Source organism: Platalea leucorodia (genome assembly GCF_965183815.1).
Source record: "Platalea leucorodia genome assembly, chromosome: 2".
Lineage (NCBI taxonomy): Eukaryota > Metazoa > Chordata > Aves > Pelecaniformes > Threskiornithidae > Platalea > Platalea leucorodia.
The window spans coordinates 23,180,096-23,197,145 of record NC_138824.1 but is presented as its reverse complement, the minus strand read 5'-3'; the positions used below and the strand labels follow the sequence as shown (position 1 = coordinate 23,197,145).

The 17,050-nt window shown below is 42.3% G+C and overlaps 1 protein-coding gene across 1 annotated transcript in view; it reads left to right on the top strand.

The window, feature by feature from the left end:
- FLT1 (fms related receptor tyrosine kinase 1) overlaps positions 1-17,050 on the top strand; it is a 113,509-nt gene that overhangs the window by 53,474 nt on the left and 42,985 nt on the right. The window contains exons 11-12 of the mRNA XM_082304329.1: positions 1,400-1,514; positions 11,045-11,153. Of these exons, the coding sequence (XP_082160455.1) occupies positions 1,400-1,514; positions 11,045-11,153 (224 nt within the window). The remainder of the gene's footprint in view (positions 1-1,399; positions 1,515-11,044; positions 11,154-17,050) is intronic.

Below are 17,050 nucleotides of genomic sequence, written 5' to 3'. Positions count from 1 at the left end.
AATGACCATGGCCTGCTCCTGTTTTTTGCCTTTTCAGCTCACTGAACCTCTCAATGCATGTTAAGAAATTTGGGCAGACAATCATGTATTTGTGCTAATGATTACAGCCCAAGTTAGTTTACATATCATAATTTCTTTAAGCTGTAATATCTACTAAGGCACTGGCCAGTTTGACGCAAAGCTGCACAATTAAAAACAAGCATGTAAAGTTACTATACCATTGATATTATAAACAACACAACGTTTAAGCAAACTGCACAGTTAGCTGAAGGGAAATGAACCTCATTATTTGGTCAGGATTGCATCACACGCCATTATCCAGTCACTGGGCTTTAAAGGTCATTTCTCCAAACAACTGATATACATGTCAGAACTATTTGATTACAGATACTACAGTCGTTATCTTTCAAATCCATGGAAGATCAAAGGAACATATCATATCTGAAAGAGCTTGACCCTGCTGAAGGGTTAAGCTCTACTGTTGAAGCTGGAATTGAACAAGCAACAAGTAAATTTTGGATGAAAAGCAAAACTAGATATCCTCAAAGAAGAATAGGGGCAGACAGCATTTAAGAAGCATTCCAATGTGTTTATTTCCATGTGTACCAAATTAGGCTTTGGGAAACAAATTAGCTCTACCATGACCACACCTGAATGTTCTGATTAGAAGCCAATTTGTTGCGTAAGGCAAAAACATTTTTTCCCTGCGATTTCCATGACTTTGATTTTTTTCAGATTAAATGAGCATTTAAATCCCTTTGGCAATTAGGTATAGTTTTGTTTAATTTTGTTTTTCAAATTTACAGGATTATGGTTATTTTTACTGTGTGTCTTGTAATCATTGAATCCCAGTATTGATATTTTGCCATTTTGTAAACTGAGCCGAAGAAAACATTCAGAAATGAGAAGTCGCGTCATTTTTCATGATAACAAAAAGAACCTGTACATAGTGAAATGGCATCCAATATTTTATCGAATGGATCTTGAAACAAATATAACTTGTCTTGAATTTAATGCTGAAAATAATATGAACTCATGCTTGAAGCCAAGCCTGAACCATGACAATGGCTGAAAACGGGAGCATTGGAAATGGGATGTTGGTCTTGCACAGCCCTATAATTAGGCTCAGATTGTAAATTCTGACCTCCCAGTCCACAGTGGGTTAAATGTTAACACTGACTCCAGAGAGCTCATATTCAAGGAGGGGCCGTGGAAGTGGATCCAGTCATCAGGCTCCAAACCTCAAGATTTTATGAAAAGTAACTATACTTGCCTGGTCATCACAGCACCTGTAGTTTCCCTGACTGATCACTGTTTCTAGAATGATTGTTCTGTCTTATGTGTTGAATGTTTCAGTCTATCACCAAATCAATAAAACTTCAATTTTTGTTGTCTTCAGGCATGGCTTTTGCTTTCATACCGAAGGATCTTTCATCCTGAAAGCTGGCAGCAACGTAGGAAACAGGATCCAGAGCATCACTGAGCGAACAGCTGTAATAGAGGGCAAAAATAAGGTATGATTCCTAGGAGCAGATAACCTTTCTGTGTGACAGCATGTGTTGAAAAGGCACTGTAAAATGCTTTCAAGGCAACAGTAAAGAAGCCAGTATTTTTATATTGTTCAGATTTGAAGAGCTGCATACATGCAAATAACTTCCATACTTGGTATTTATCTGCAGAGATGTAGAGATGTACTTATTTCTACATGCAGTCATATTAAGGTAAGTGACAGGCCAGGAGAGTGTATCAGTGGGATTCACTGTATCTGCTTTCTTAGAGCTGGTCTGTAGTATCTTGGGGCACCTCAGGATCACAGGGGCAGGGTTCCAGGCCATCTTTGCTTCATTTTGTGACATTGCACAATTTCCTGTTGTTTTTTTCCTATAAGAATTAAACAATTTACTCTCATTAGAGAGTTTATTCACAGATGTGGTCCTAGATTATTAGATGACCAGGTTTTTTGTTGCAATAAAAAATTTAAAGGGCCAAATGAATCCAGATTACAGAAGCAAAGTTTAAGAGAGATCTCAGTCAGAGACAGTATGGTGGGATTCATCCCAGCTGCGTTAACTGTCTAAATGTTCTGTCTAGCCCAAGTCAAGCATCCCTTTATGGACTATGGGGAGATGCAGGTACTTCTGAAGGACGAGTAGGCCTGTCATCTGTTGGTATTTAATGTGGGAGAGAAAGCCAATGATGAGATTAACTTGCCAAGGGGCGTGGAAGATTCTCCATCAGTTAAAACCTTCAAATCAAGATGTTTTCCTAAAGGATGCCCTAGATTAACTGCACTTCCCTGGGTTAGATGTGAGACTGATTTGGTTTGATTGGGTTGCATGCAACGATGCACAACGTCATGCCACTGTCACAGCATCTGGTTTCACAAACTAGTTTGGTTTGTGGCAGTAATGGCTGAAGAGATTAAAATTTTTAAAGCCCACCTTATTCTAGGCATGTCATTGCCAAGGACACTGAAATGCTTTTTGTAATTCTAAGGGGACCGGGGATATAGGTTTCCTTTCCTTGATGGCTGCCTTCAGTCTTCTGCATGTGAAAATGGATATAAATTGTAAATACTCTCGTGTTAGGGCCCTTTCACAGACCACAGAATAAATAGGGCTTTGCATGCAGCCAAGAATCAGGCCTGGGACTGCATTTTCTCCTGCTGTTGTATTTAGAAAGCACCACAGGTGTTCATGGCGCCGTTCCAGTGCATGGGAATGGGCTGGATCCCAGTGAGGCATTTGCTCTATTTAGCTGGCCACCTCTACGTGCTTAAAGATCAAGGCAAAGATGGGAGAAAACAGCTTCCTAGGGGACACTATCGTAGGAAAGCACATGAAAAATGAGACACAAGGAGGGATTTGAAGGAGGAAAGGGAAATCATTTCAGGCACAGGAACACACAGTCGATTCTAAAGGGGGAATGATGAACAAAAGATGATGAGAACCAGTTATTTTCCAGAAGGAATCTAGCCATGCTATGGTTGAAGTTTTACCTGCTCACAGGGTACAGAAGGAGCTGTCTAATGACCAGACCTCATTCTCCTTATGTGCCATGCACTTTGGAGACAGCTGAAGAGGAGCAGCTGAAATGTCAAAGCAACTTCTAGTCAATAGCAAATAAATTCCTCCCTGGAGGAAGATGCTAATAATGGGTCCTTGCAGCAGAACTGCAGGTTTTGTTTGAAGTCTTTGGCAAGCAGCCCTTTTTAAAAAATGTGCCCAGAAATGAACCAAGGCATGGTTTCTGCATGTGTTACGTGGAAAGCTTTGCAGTGAAACTTAGTGGTTCTCCTTGGTATTCCTTGTCTTCATGCTGTTTAGTTCATCTAAGAAAGGTCTGCCTTGCATTCCTTTATTCCTCCTGGTCCCTGTGGGGAAGGGAGGTTAGTGACAATCTCTTTGCTCCACTTCTTCACAGCTTTTCTAAGGTTTCTTCATTTCTGCTGCTCTTCCGTAGCTTTTCAAGCACAGCTGGATTGCTATTGTCAGTAGAAAATGCTCTCTAAGCCTGGGTTCCTGGCCAAGCTGTGAGTTGCATGATTTGTGCACACACGGCTGCTCTAGAGCATCCAGGATTTTTTTTTTTCCGTGGGAGTCTATAGCTTTTCACTCTTTGCAGTCCAAGAGTCATTCTTGGTCTCCCAGAGCAAACTCAAAGGGACACAGTTCAGACAAAACCCTTCCTCATCTGCTGGGGTATTGTAAGGCTGTTAATAGCACTGAGCTCACTGAATGCAGCACGTCATCACAAGTGTCTGGCTCCGATGGACTGCTACTGTGAGCAGTTCTGCTACTGCAAACAGTTATGAACAGCTCTCTGAAGCACTTCCACATCAATGGAGTCCTGCTATCTAAACAGAGTGTCTACCCCACTTCCACATCCAAGCATAGCATGCATGGTAAAAACAATCTCAAAGCTCAATGGAAACAACAAAGACCTAGGAGACAAAGCAGTAGGAAATGGATGAAGAAACTCAAAAAGTGGCACATTTGGGTTAGCATGAAAGGAGAAATGGGGGTGACCACAGGATGAGACTATTGTAATCAAGGGAAGAGATGAACAAGGAATGGTCAAAAGGTTTCTTTTAGCAATCAAGGTAGCTGTTTTCACCTTGCTTGGAGACATTGTGCCAGTTCCACCCGTTTCCTGTATGTGCAACATCTGAGTCCCTCCAGTTTGGCCTTTCGCTGTGGTAGGTTGATTGGTTGTTTGTTTGTCTGTGGTTATCAAGGTAGCCACAAGTATATTTTTAAAGTTAGAAAAACCTCAAACCCTGTGTCTGTACGGTTAAAGTAATGCAGGAAGCTTGTGCTACATTATTCTTCTGGTGACAGAGAAACCGTGACAACAACAGTGTTTTAGTAACGTTTCCGTTGAAGCCTCTCTAAACGGACATTGAGAAACTCGAGTGGTATAATGGAAGAACTTTGTATCATAAGCTGTAATACTTAATCATAAGACAACTCTTGAAGTGATTTGATTCCCCCACCCAAAGTTTTCATTCTGATTTTGTTGGACATTTCAGTGACTTCCTACAAAGTCGGGCTATTCTTAGGCTTATCATGTAAACAGGTCACAGACACTCTCCTGTCATTCAGCTGCTAAAACCCATCACTTCTCAGTGTTCCCAGCTAAAGCTAACTGCTATGAATAACTCAAGGATAATGCTGATTATTGTTATTCTTAGCATGATCAGTGTTCGTTAAAATGTCAATCTGTGAATAACCTGCAATAATGAGGTACAAAGAGCTGGTGTATTCATCGATATCAGTGCATACATATTGGGTATATGTTCTCTCCTGTGTGTGCAGGCACACACTGGTTTATCAACAGCTTTGAAAGAAGGAGTCAATACTCCTTGTACAGGGGTACAAGGGACAGGGAGCTGCAGGGGAGGTGGACAAAGATCCTGGGCATGGAGAATGCATAGAAGAGCACTAAGAATGTGAGTTCAGATGAGAGAGAGTAGAAACTGCTGGCCAAGAAGAAAGGATGATAAATCCAATGGAAGGAGACAGTAGACAGGAGGACAGTTGAGCATAGGGAAAAGTTGGGGGGAATGGGACAAACCTCCCTTGTTTTGGGGAAATAACCTACTAGAGCCACATTCTTGAAAACCTGAAATGGAACAGAAGGTCCCTGACTGCCCCATCCCTCTGCTGCTAGCAGATTTTGGGGTCCCACTGACAAGAACAGGTACCATGAGAGCTGGGTCTGTGTCACAGTGTATGCCTCCAGGAACTGTATATAAAGAACAGTAATGTATGAAGTTGCGGTTTATCATTCATATGTGTATGTGTATACATGTGTGTGTGTGTGTGTGTGTATTTATATATATGTATAGCCTTATTTTCCACTGCATAAATACCTTACTGACACAAGTTTTTAGCGGTCCCATCCCTTGTGAGTGACAAAGCCACTTGACTTCAGGGAAAAGGGAAAGTAATGACCTTGTAACAGGACTCTGCAAGACCAAACCTAGGCTTGTCCTTGTCCATCTCTGGTTTGGCTGGCAATGATGGATCAACCTGACATGTGCTGACTGTGGGTAGTATTAAAAACTGTTACCGTCCAACATGAAGGTGCAGTGCTAGATAGTGAGAAGAGACAATCCTTCTTGGACATGACTGATAAGGTGTGCCCATGCAAAACAGGATGAGCCCATCTCTCCTGCATCTTCTATGCCAAGCCCTGAACATCTAGCTCTCTTCTATGTCCCCTCATTACTGAGGAGAAGAGGAAGCATGTGTTGTGTCTGTTCTCTGTCCCTACACATGCCAGCTGCCTGGCCAGTAGATCTGTGCTGATAGGCCATCTGGAACTCAAAGCAGAAGAGAAAGCTGTTTAGCTTACTGCAACAACACCAATTTTGATCTTTCTCCTCTACCCACAGCTGGTTTTCATGAAATGCATGAGATCTTATGAGCTTTGAGTTGTCTGTCAATTTTGGTTGAAATTGGGCAATGAGTTAAAAAATTACTGAGGGTGTGGGGGAGGAGAGGATACTGGCAGACAGATGGGCAGGCCAGCAGACAGATGGACAGACAGACAGTGAGATCTTCCTAGGAAGCCAGGCTAAAGATAGCAGTGGCAGCATAGCTTACCTCTCTTTCAGCACATTGTAACTTCTCTTGGGGCCTTCCTGAGCGCTCCTAGAGTCGCTGTCAACACTTTTAAACAGATCGCTGGGAGGTGCCAGCTGAGCCGAGCCCTTGGTGAGATGAAACCCAGCAGAACTTGGCACCTGCCTCTGCCAAGCTGCTGCTCCCTCCAGCTCCTGAAATCGATCCCCTCCCTCGGTGTGTGAGGGGGGTGTGAATTGAGGGGGGCTGCCTCAGTCTACCTATGGCCCTGGGAAGGTGGGCAGGGGTTGCCCGTCGTACAGCTGTCTGTAGCGTGATCTCCTCGCGAGTCAGCTGAGTGCATTGGGTCTCATGGCCTGTTCGAGCTGGGCAACACATGATGCAGAGAGAAACTTGCAGCTCTGCTTGCTAACAGCAGTGACTTGCCTGTCTGACCCAAGGGGGAAGAGGGTGCTCTCCTGCGTGTGTTCATGTCCTGCTACTGAAGATATTTTGGTGTTTCTTCTGTGGCGGTCCTGGAAGCATGTTGTCCAGATGTTTTGCACTTAATGCTCCTTGCAAACACATGAGGCATGCAAATCATATGTCTTTGGCATAGGCAGAACAATCCAATGGTCTGCTGCCAATATTTCAACATGGGTCTTCCTAAATAATATTCCTTTCGCTGAAGATAAATCCAAGGGGGTGAGGAGAGCATATTTTTGTTTCTTTCCCCTTTTTTTTAACAAATACATTTTCTTAAAAGCATAACTAAGAGGGAATCAACAATATCTGGCAGACTGCACAAACCTCCTCAATGCTGAAATGACAGTATTTTGTTTTTTAAATGTATGGGCTGTTTAGAGAAGTTAGCACAGCAATCTCTGGACGGAGCATGTTTATGCCTGTGTCTGCAGAGGCCTTCTAGGAGTCAGGAAAGAGTCAAGTTACCAACTATTTTCTGAAACCTCCTCTTGCTTCTCTGCCATCATCGGGAGCAGTGGGAATCCTCTATCTAAGCTACTTCGAGACAAGAGAAATACAAGCAGACCCTCCGGGGGAAAGACCAGCCCACCCTGACTCCAAGCACAACGATCATGCCAGTTGCTTTGCACTCTCTTTTCCCCGCAGTCTTTTCCTGTCCTGGTTTCAGCTGGGATAGAGTTAATTTTCTTCTTAGCAGCTGGTAGAGTGCTGTGTTTTGGATTTATGATGAGAATAATGTTGATAAGACACTGATGTTTTGGTTCTTGCTGAGTAGAGTTTACACTAGTCAAGGACTTTTTAGCTTCTTGTGCTCTGCCAGGTGCATAAGAAGCTGGGAGGGAGCATAGCTAGGACAGCTGACCCAGACTGGCCAAAGGGCTATTCCATACCATATGACATCATGCCCAGTATATAAGCTGGGGGAAGAAGAAGGAAGGGGGGGACGTTCGGAGTGATGGCGTTTGTCTTCCCAAGTAACCGTTACGCGTGATGGAGCCCTGCTTTCCTGGGGATGGCTGAACACCTGCCTGCCGCTGGGAAGTAGTGAATGAATTCCTTGCTTTGCTTTGCTTTGCTTTGCTTTGCTTTGCTTTGCTTGCGTGCGCGGCTTTTGCTTTACCTATTAAACTGTCTTCATCTTAACCCATGAGTTTTCTCACTTTTACTCTTCCGATTCTCTCCCCCATCCCACCAGGGGGGAGTGAGCGAGCGGCTGTGTGGTGCTTAGTTAATGGCTGGGGTTAAACCACGACATTTCCTCATCAGTTTCCACCACGAACAAATCTGTAAATTTCTCTTCCATCTCTCAGGATTTCTGCTTTATGCCTCTTTTATTTGCTGGCAGAAGCAGCAGCAGTATGGGATTTACTTCCTTAGCCCTTGGCTTTAAGATGAGCCTGTAGCATAGTGCTTCAGCTGAGATGATGGGTGCAGAGAGGAGGAATGAAGGATCAAAGATTTGGTGGTAAATGGCGTTTGTGGACAGTTGATGCTCAAGATGCCGAGCATGCCAGGAAGGATTTGCACTGTTCTGTCTGATCATGGCAACTGGATTCAGACTTTCTGTATATAACATGGTTGCAAATCCAGGGCCTGAAACTCTCTGTTGTGAAGCCAGAGGATACAAGGCTGCAAGAACTTTTTCTCTTGCTCCTTTTACAGCAATAGCTGTATAGAGGAACCATGTAGCACAGACTGATCTCAAACAACCATAATTGCTCAATAAACAACAACATGCCAGGCTTAGTTTTGTACACACTGCTTCTCTTGTTGGTTTTGGCTGGCATCCACAATGCAGAACACAGACTGCGCCACTGGAGGGCTCACAAACTATTTAAAGAGATGTTATCTTATCCTTATGACTAATTTATAAGCTAAAAGATTTATGCACAGACATGTTGTCTCTAAAATATTCTCTTCTGTTGCAAAGTCAGTCTTGCTTTTTCCTAGACACTATGGCTTTCTCTGCCTTAGTCAAGTAAACATACCAATGACTGCTCTCTGGCACCAAGGCCTGTGTTATAACAGTTAATCTCCCATACCCTCCAAAAGACGTTGGTTGCGTGGAAGTTGCCTGTTGGGAGTGATCCTTGGCCCATGGTAGAGGAGTATTTGGGACAGTGCAAATTGGTCAAAACCAAAACAATGCTGGGGAAAAGCACTCAGTTTAGATTACTGAATTTCAGTGCTGAGGAATGTTCTCTAGGATCATTTAATATGCAAGAAAAGGCATAATCTATAACCGCTCCAGTCAGTAACTGCAGTCATACTGCTTACATGTAACTGTATGCACAGTCCTCAGTGTAATAAAAGTAATAATCATATCATAGTGGGCTGGAGCAGTAAAACTCAGATAGGGTGCACAATTTTTCATTAAGAACTAATACTTGGTAACGTCAGGACAAAATACAGTTTAATAGTACAAAAAGATTTCCAAAGCATTGGAGTAATTGCGGGAGGAATAACTGACATATATCTTTCAGGCTGAGAGTTCTGGGTCTAGTAGGATAAAGACAGGTGACCTGGAGTCAGAAAGTTAAGAGCTTCGTTCCCTTTCACTGTGCATTTTAGGTCACTGTTCCTACCTGGGCAAAGTTGCTATGAGGTAATACCACCTAGTGCAAAAAAGGCTAGTTTTGTGGTGGAAAGTCTGGGATGACAGAAGCAGTTTTTAACCACCCACATTAGCCTTCTGGCAGATGTTATGGGACTTCCTTCTATTCTGAGTTAGTGTTGATAAAGCGGCTGCAGGAATCCTGCCGCTGGGCCCTGTGTCCACACTTTACAAAATTATGTTTAAAAACTGGAAGGAATTCAAAGAGAATGACAAAATATAGACAGGGCTGGACCCACGCTTTATAATTAGGAATTTGTAGAGGTCAGCCTACTGAATTTAGCAAAACAGGATGATTTTTTTAAGGGCTGTAATTATCTATCTGGTATTACTGAGCCTCTCTCATCTCATAGAAGAGCCAAAAGGGTAGGTTAGAAAAATTCTGGCTAGAAATGAGATGCAGTTTGTTAGCAGACAGGTAGCTGACCATTGAGACAGCTTAACAGGGTAGAGGTGCTGTTTGCATCACTTGTAGTCTTGAATTTGCCATAGGGCACCTTTCTAAAACAAATAAGCCCAAATCAAACAACTTGACTCCACTGTGTTTGCTTGAGTAGCAGGAAAAGTAATAGACTCTTTCTACTAAAGAATGTTTTGGCAAACCAGGTGATCTATATTATTTAGGGGTTCAACAATGAGTTTGGGGATGGCCATGAAGTCTCTGAGTGGGAGACATAGAAGCAGTGCAAATCTTCAGCCAGTGTTTATGTAGAAATGTAGATAACTGGTCCTTATTTATTACTAACTCAACCTCTTGTGCTTGTCTCTGGACTCCAGCAATCAGGCAGACTTAAAAGAATGTATTAATTGCACAAAATGATTTTGAAGTTTTTTAAAAAAGCCAAATAATTCCAAACAACAGGATTCCACAGCCACACAATTTCCTTTCGTCACCGTCCCAGCTCTGCCTGTAACTCCAGCCAACACATGTTTTACAGAAGAAGTAAAATAGAGACAGAAAGACAGAAAATTAAGCTACTAAGTTGCATCTGAGAGCTCGTCCCACTGCTGAGCTGCATGTGCATGCCCCATGTCTCAGCTCCATATCAGAATGACACCTCAGTTGTTTCTGCATAACTTTCTTCTTTCATTTAGTGCCCAAGTCATTAGACCATGCCTTTGCATCACCATGAAAGTATAAGTCTTATTACAATGGTTTTTATTTTTCTAAAGGCAGATCAGGTGTTGTTGGTCCCTGGCCTTCCAAGGTCTTATCTTGCAAGGCATATCACTTTGTAAAAATATTTAGTGTGCTGAACCTCTTAAGATGGTGATAGAATGCAATGTAAAGAAACCCAACATATTATTATTTAATAATAGAAATATTAAGTGCAAGAATAGGAAATATTCCAAAAGAGGATGAGTAAACATCTCTTTTTCCCCTGTCTTTTTTTACCTGACACTTGAGAAAATGAAAGAGAAATCAAATGCATTTAGTGCCAAACAGAGCTATTTTTTTCCCAGCATTATCCAAGTGGCTGAGGCATTCCTCACCTATGCCCTTTGCAGTCCGGCTGCCCTGCAGGCTGCTCATCTGCTCGGGTAAACCACGTTGTGTCACACTTCATGTTTTGTGTCTTGTCATTACATCAGCAGCAAGAGATACATCAACCTGAAAGACACATTCAAAGATTTTTGGTTATGATGGCTCTGATAATATAAGGGTCTCCCAAGGAGCTTGTTTTCTGTTATTCTTCCACACTTTCCAAAACTGCATATAGTGACATCTCCTTTAAATAGCCCCAGTGGTGCCCATCACTGAATGAATGGAGAGACTGAATCATAGGACTGTCAACAGTGACTTAGGAAAAAGAGAAGGGAAGCTTTAACTGAGACCCTGATCCAATGAGAGCTAAACCTCTTCTTTCTTTCACAGACTGCTAGCACTCTTGTTGTAGCTGAAGCCAAATCTTCTGGAATCTACAGCTGTGTGGCATCCAACAAAGTGGGGAAAGCCGAAAGAAACGTCAGCTTTATTGTAACAGGTAAGATCTAGTCCCCACTAGAGCCAAATGTGTTTCCTGGTCCTAGAATTATAACTGTTAGGCTGTTGTGGCTTTTTCATATACCACAGTTTGAGAATCGTTGTAATGTGTGCACCTGTAAACTCATACCATGCTTTTGGGTGATCCTGGAAGGGTTTTCACAGCAGCTGGTCTGGATTTCTAAGAAGGACACCAAATTTGGTGAATGACTCACCCCTCCATCAAGTATCCCACCATGACACAACTTGCTCACAAATATAGTAACCTGCAATTCCCTCTTTCAAATCACCTAGCCTCTGCAGTCATTCCATACATGAAATTTTACTGTATTTTCATACACCAGTAAGCCGGTTTCATGTGTGACACTGACGGTATCTACAGCCTCATCCTGCTGCCAACCAGGAGAACTCACAACGTAGTGCCCGGAGCAGTGCCAGCATCTGCAAGCAGCATGGTGCCAGAGGAGGGATGCCTGGGGTACTCGGGCAGCTTCTCACAGCTCTTAGGGACTATGGAAATTTGTAGGTAGAAAAGTGGCAGGGTATAAACTACAGAGTTTTGTTCCCTCTTCTGAGAAAAACAACCTTGGATGTCATTTGGGCCATGGCACTGAGAAGACTCATTGTGTTAGCTACCCATATGAGTATATTTCCAGTTATTTTTCCATTACTAGGTGTATGCAAGTGTTTGCAGGTTCAGGAACAAATGATTAAATATTTGATTTCAGGAATTACCGAAAAAAACACAACAAGTTTTTGAGAATAACTACTGCATTATTTAGCAGCATATTGTCTGCAGATGCCAATAACAAAGGATTTGTTTTCTGGTGAAAGATGTTATTTTGGTTTTGTTAACAAAGTGGAAGTTCACAGAGCACTTAGGCTGATAACAACTTTCAGTGTAGGTCATTAAAGACATGCAACTCATTCTGAAATATGAGAAAAGACAAAAAAGTTAAAATATGCTGATACTTTAATACCAAAATCATAATCTTGAAGCTGAAAAGGAAAAATAATTTCAATGTATCCCGCTTAATTTTTGCTGTTTCTTTTATCTGTTTTTGTTGTCAGTCTCTCGCTTATCATTCTGATGAGTGATTTTAGTGAAACTCATTCTGTTACTATACTGAGAGATATCAAAAGAGAGTAGACAAATGCTCACTAGATTTGGTTAAAAAAAAGAAAAAAAATCTTCTTTGAAAAATGTCCCCCCTCCTGATTTTGTGGACAAAATTTATATTTTTAAAATATTCTGAGTAGCTGTAGTAATACACTTCCACATTTAGAAAGTGCCAATTATCTATACATAGAGAAAACTGGTAACAAGCATGAGAAATAGTTATTGAAGTAAAAACAGATAAGTGACACATAGGCAGGTTGTTTATTAAAATGCAGAAACAAGAAGAACGTCTCCATGTTCTGTTAAAGGATGTGACGAGAACATTTGCCACCTTGAAAATAACTGCTGTCCCTGCTGTCAGATCACAGTTTTACTTTCGTCCCTATCCTTACATTGTGTCTGTTTGGACAAAAAGCTAAACAACGATGCATAGTTCTCCATAAATTAACGTGCCAATGGAGCTGTATTCTCATCTTTAATTGGGGACTTCATATGTAACTTTGAGCAGTCACAGAGAGGCACTCACTGAGGCTGTTGCTCTTTTAATGTGCAAGATGCTGAATTTGGCCTTCTCTAGCTCTTACCCCTCAGTCTTCAAAATGTCACATGGAAGATCCTGAAACCAAATGAAGCTGAAGTTTGATGGGCCCCATTCGCTGTACCCAAATGTCCCTTTCAAAGTTTTGATGGCGGTTTCAGATATTTTAGTGCTGTGACATGAAGGAGTTAGTTAGTTAGTTTCCCTACTTAGTTCTCGCATTCTTAGATCTTGACCAGAGATAGAAGGAAATCATTCTCCTTGATACCAAAGCTTGCATGAGAAAATATTATGACTTTCCTTTGAAGACTCTTGTATTGGCTGGTGTTCAGAAAGAGAAGTGGCTGCTTTACTATGGCTTGGAAATTCTTAATATCTTGAGACTGGTGGCAAACTTTCTATATAGGGTGGTGAAGTTGAAATGCATTTGTCCTTTGAGTTCCTGGAGCTGAGCACTTCAGTTGTATGACATGTCAAGTCCTGATCATCCACTGACGCTCAGTGGCACTGATTGAAGGCAGTTTGTTTAAGCAATACTGCTGTTTTGTCCTTACAAAAACCAAGTTAGGCTCATTCTTCTGGTTTGTGCACATAGCGCATCAGTTGGACTCACACGGTGTAATCATAATTCTCTTCCATCAGGCTCAGACTAAACTGCTGTGGCTGAGTAACAGCCTGTGTTTCACATCAATGAAACAAATGCATCCAGCATTTGCTGAAAAACACGTTGAGGGAATAAAAAAATGAGAGCCCTGAATGCTGATGGATGTGAACAGGACACTGCAAAGTATTTCCTTCTGATGAGTCCAAAACCAATACTTCAAGTCTCATGTGACAGCTTGGGGCTAGTTTATCTTATGTTGTTGGGTCTGCTGGCGCCATATGAAGCCAGACTGAACCGCACAAAAGTAAGTGTAAGAGAAGTGTCTAAGCAGGAGAAGGTGATCCCTTGTAGGAAGAGGAGCTGCTGCCCTCTGTCAAAGAGGACTCCAAAGAGCAGATGGAGAAAAAGCCTGTCCTGAACAGGAAGAATCCCTTTCCTTGGAGGCAATCTCCTTCACACCTTGTCCTGGCGGTTAGTAAACACGTGTGCTCCAGTGAAGCAGCTGTGGTGGTGTGAGGGGTCTCTTTTCTATAGGCAGAAACCATTGGGAAGGTGGTGGGAAGGCAGAGCTTGTCCCAGCAACCCTAGTTTGGCAGTGGCATGTTCCACCTCTTCAGGGAAAGGTAGATCTGAGGAAATAAGTGCAAGAAGGTATAGCAGAGAGGACCCAGTAAGAACAAGCCCTTTCTTAAGTTATTGTAAATCTCATTGCTTGAAGTGCAACCTGTGTATGTGTTTCTGGGAGGTTTGAGAGTGGTATAATTTTATACCCTGTGCCTGAGGGTGTAGGACATGAAGTCAGTCCATGCGCTCTGCCTTAGCTTTCCTTTCTTATGGCCTCTGTCAAATGGACATTTTCGAGGTGGTGTCACAGTGACTTATTTCTAAAAGCAAATCTTGGTTCAGGGCACAAAAGTAGCTGTGAGCCTTACATAAAAACAATGTAGAAAGGTGATTTCTGAAAGCTCTCCTGCTCGCTGATACAGAAACAGTCTCCGTAACAACACCTTAATGCCAAATTTAACTCTGGTAGCCCCCCTCCCTCCCGCCTGCCCCTTTCCCTACATTTTGGGCTGTTTTGCTGGCACACAGCAGGTCCATGGGTGTGTTTGCAATTACAGAGGGTGAAACAGGAACAGCTCTGCCTTATCTCCCTGGTTTCCCAATGTCACTAAGCGCATTTTATTTTGAGATTCCTGATGGTGCTTGGCAAAGATAAACAAAATCTTCCATCAGGAAACCTGGGAGCTATTTCCACAGGAAGCTTCAAATCACTAAAGTAAATAAAACCCTTTTGCATTATTCCCAGCCATGTTATTTAGCTAGCCTGAGTCTGTAACAATTGGTGAGAGGTGTCATATATTAGGGGGCTTGTAGCCTTTAAACAAATGATTTACTTGGAATCCTGTGCATTTTGCTTTTGTCACTAGATTTATTCAGAAAATAGTCTTTCTTCACACTAGGAAGAGCTCCAGACCTGACAACATGGAAGTAGTTGCAACTACATTATTCTGTTGGCACGCTACCCTTTTATGTTAAAAATAGTTCACTTGCTTCAGTCCCAGGGGATCTTTAGTTTCATCTTAACAGTTTTGCTTGGCTCTTCCTAGCTTTTGCTGAGTACTGGCGTCTGCGAAAGCCAGAAATTAGCAGTATTTCAGACCCATACCCTGGCTTTCCCACCACATATCAGAACAATTTGAGATGTACAGTGAGTAAGGCGCAGCAATTTCTTTGATCCAAATACTTATCCACGATCAAAACTTTGGCCCCTTGATTGGTTTTAAGTGTGTCTTAATTTAATGCTTTTTACCAAAATGAAGCATAGGATTCACTTCATCTAACTTAAGCCTTGAAGTTAGGTATCTAAGCCTAAGCTGGTCCTGTAGGATCATTTCATAATTAATCGTGAGGGATCAGGATCTCTGGAATTTGACTCATCTTAAGGCGATGGGTTGCGTTGCCCTCTGGAGGTGCCTGTGTCACTCCATGGGCTGTAAACTTTTGTCCGTATACAAAACAACTATATTCAAGTAGATGTCTACATTTTGATGGCTATGGCTAAATATTCTGTACACCCTGTGCAGAAAGCTTTCATCTTAGTAGCACTCCCAGTCGACATGTTCGTAATTGGGACCAGAATCTGACAGCATGCACCCTTACATATCAAAAAGGATGCTGATGGTAGTCACTCATAGATGAGTTCACTAAATTTAAAGGGGTTTTTATATTTTTGTTTGCTGGAAAGAGGAAAAAAGGGGATCCCAATGAAATGTAAGAAAGAGGAACAAGTCAACACACAGGCTTTAATATCCAGTCTAATATGTTAGTGTCACTGCCTCCATTAGGTTGATCTTTGGATCACACCTGAACTACAGCTGGTGACAGGCACACACTTTGCTCTCACTGCAAGGGCACAATGAGTTCAACCAACAGAAATCAGGCCTCTCCCTGGAAGGCATCTACAGCCAGAGGAAATTTCAATCCAGGACTTGCAGGAGCTCATTTACCCTGTGTTTAACACTGAGGGCTAAGTATGGAAAAGAGGATATTAAGGGGAGGAACTGATGCCAGACTTTCAACACGCAGAACTTTGTTTGAAAGGCAGAGGTGAGCAGGTCATGTTCGTGGTTCCCCTGGGGAGGAAAAGCAGCTCAGTTTGCATTGTGGGCATTTAAGGAGAAGCTTTCTGATGGATTGGTCAATCAGTGAAAGAGGTTACTGAAAGAAGGTGTGGCATATTATTCACTGGAGATCTACTCTTTGTGTCCCTGCTGCTGTGTCATTAAAACCCGAAGCAACATTGGTAAGCATGGAACTGAATGAAAGTTGGCGTTGAGCTGTTCATGCACTAAGAGACAAGAAAAGAAGGCATAATTCTCCCTTATGAAAGACACAACCGTTCTTATGTTTTTGAGTCAAGTTCACAGCCAAGTGCCGTAGCAATTAGCAGTGAAAGAACAATTGAAAATGGTCAAAGTCAATGTCACTTGACTGAGAAGAAGGAAATGACTTTATCAGAATATTGGCTACAAATAAACGAAGAGAGGTTGCATTCTAGGAGTAAAACTTGGAAGTGTTTTCTCTCAGGAACTTGCTTCTATTTTCACTGAGGTCAGTGGCGTAACTCTCCTTCACTGGAGGGATGAGCCCCAGGTGGAGGTGGCCGGGAGGCAATTGACACCGCCACGGGTCTGCGGTGCTCCCCAGGTGGAGGAAGCTGCAGTAATGTTACAATGAACTGCAAACATGACTTTTTCAAGTATGCCTTTTTACATTTTCGGCTAAATTATTCCTGCCTGAACTATCTGCTATGAAAAATCTTTGTGAAAACTGAAGTCACTTAGTAAATGGTTGGTGTGATGATCCTTGATTTCTCTCAGGTGGAAATATTATTCATCTATGTTTAATGCCAAGCAGTCTGAACAGAGTGATCTTCATCCTAGTGCTGCTCGCACACAGCTGGCCACCCAGGCCAGCGGGTACTGTCTCTACTGTGCTCTTGGGTGGCTGACACGCTTTAAATGCACAGAGGGTAAATACCTCTGTTCCAAGGGAACCCTCAGATGTGTAATCACAGATTCAGTAATTGCTCAGGATTTGAAGTATTTTTAAGAAATAGACATAATGTGTCTG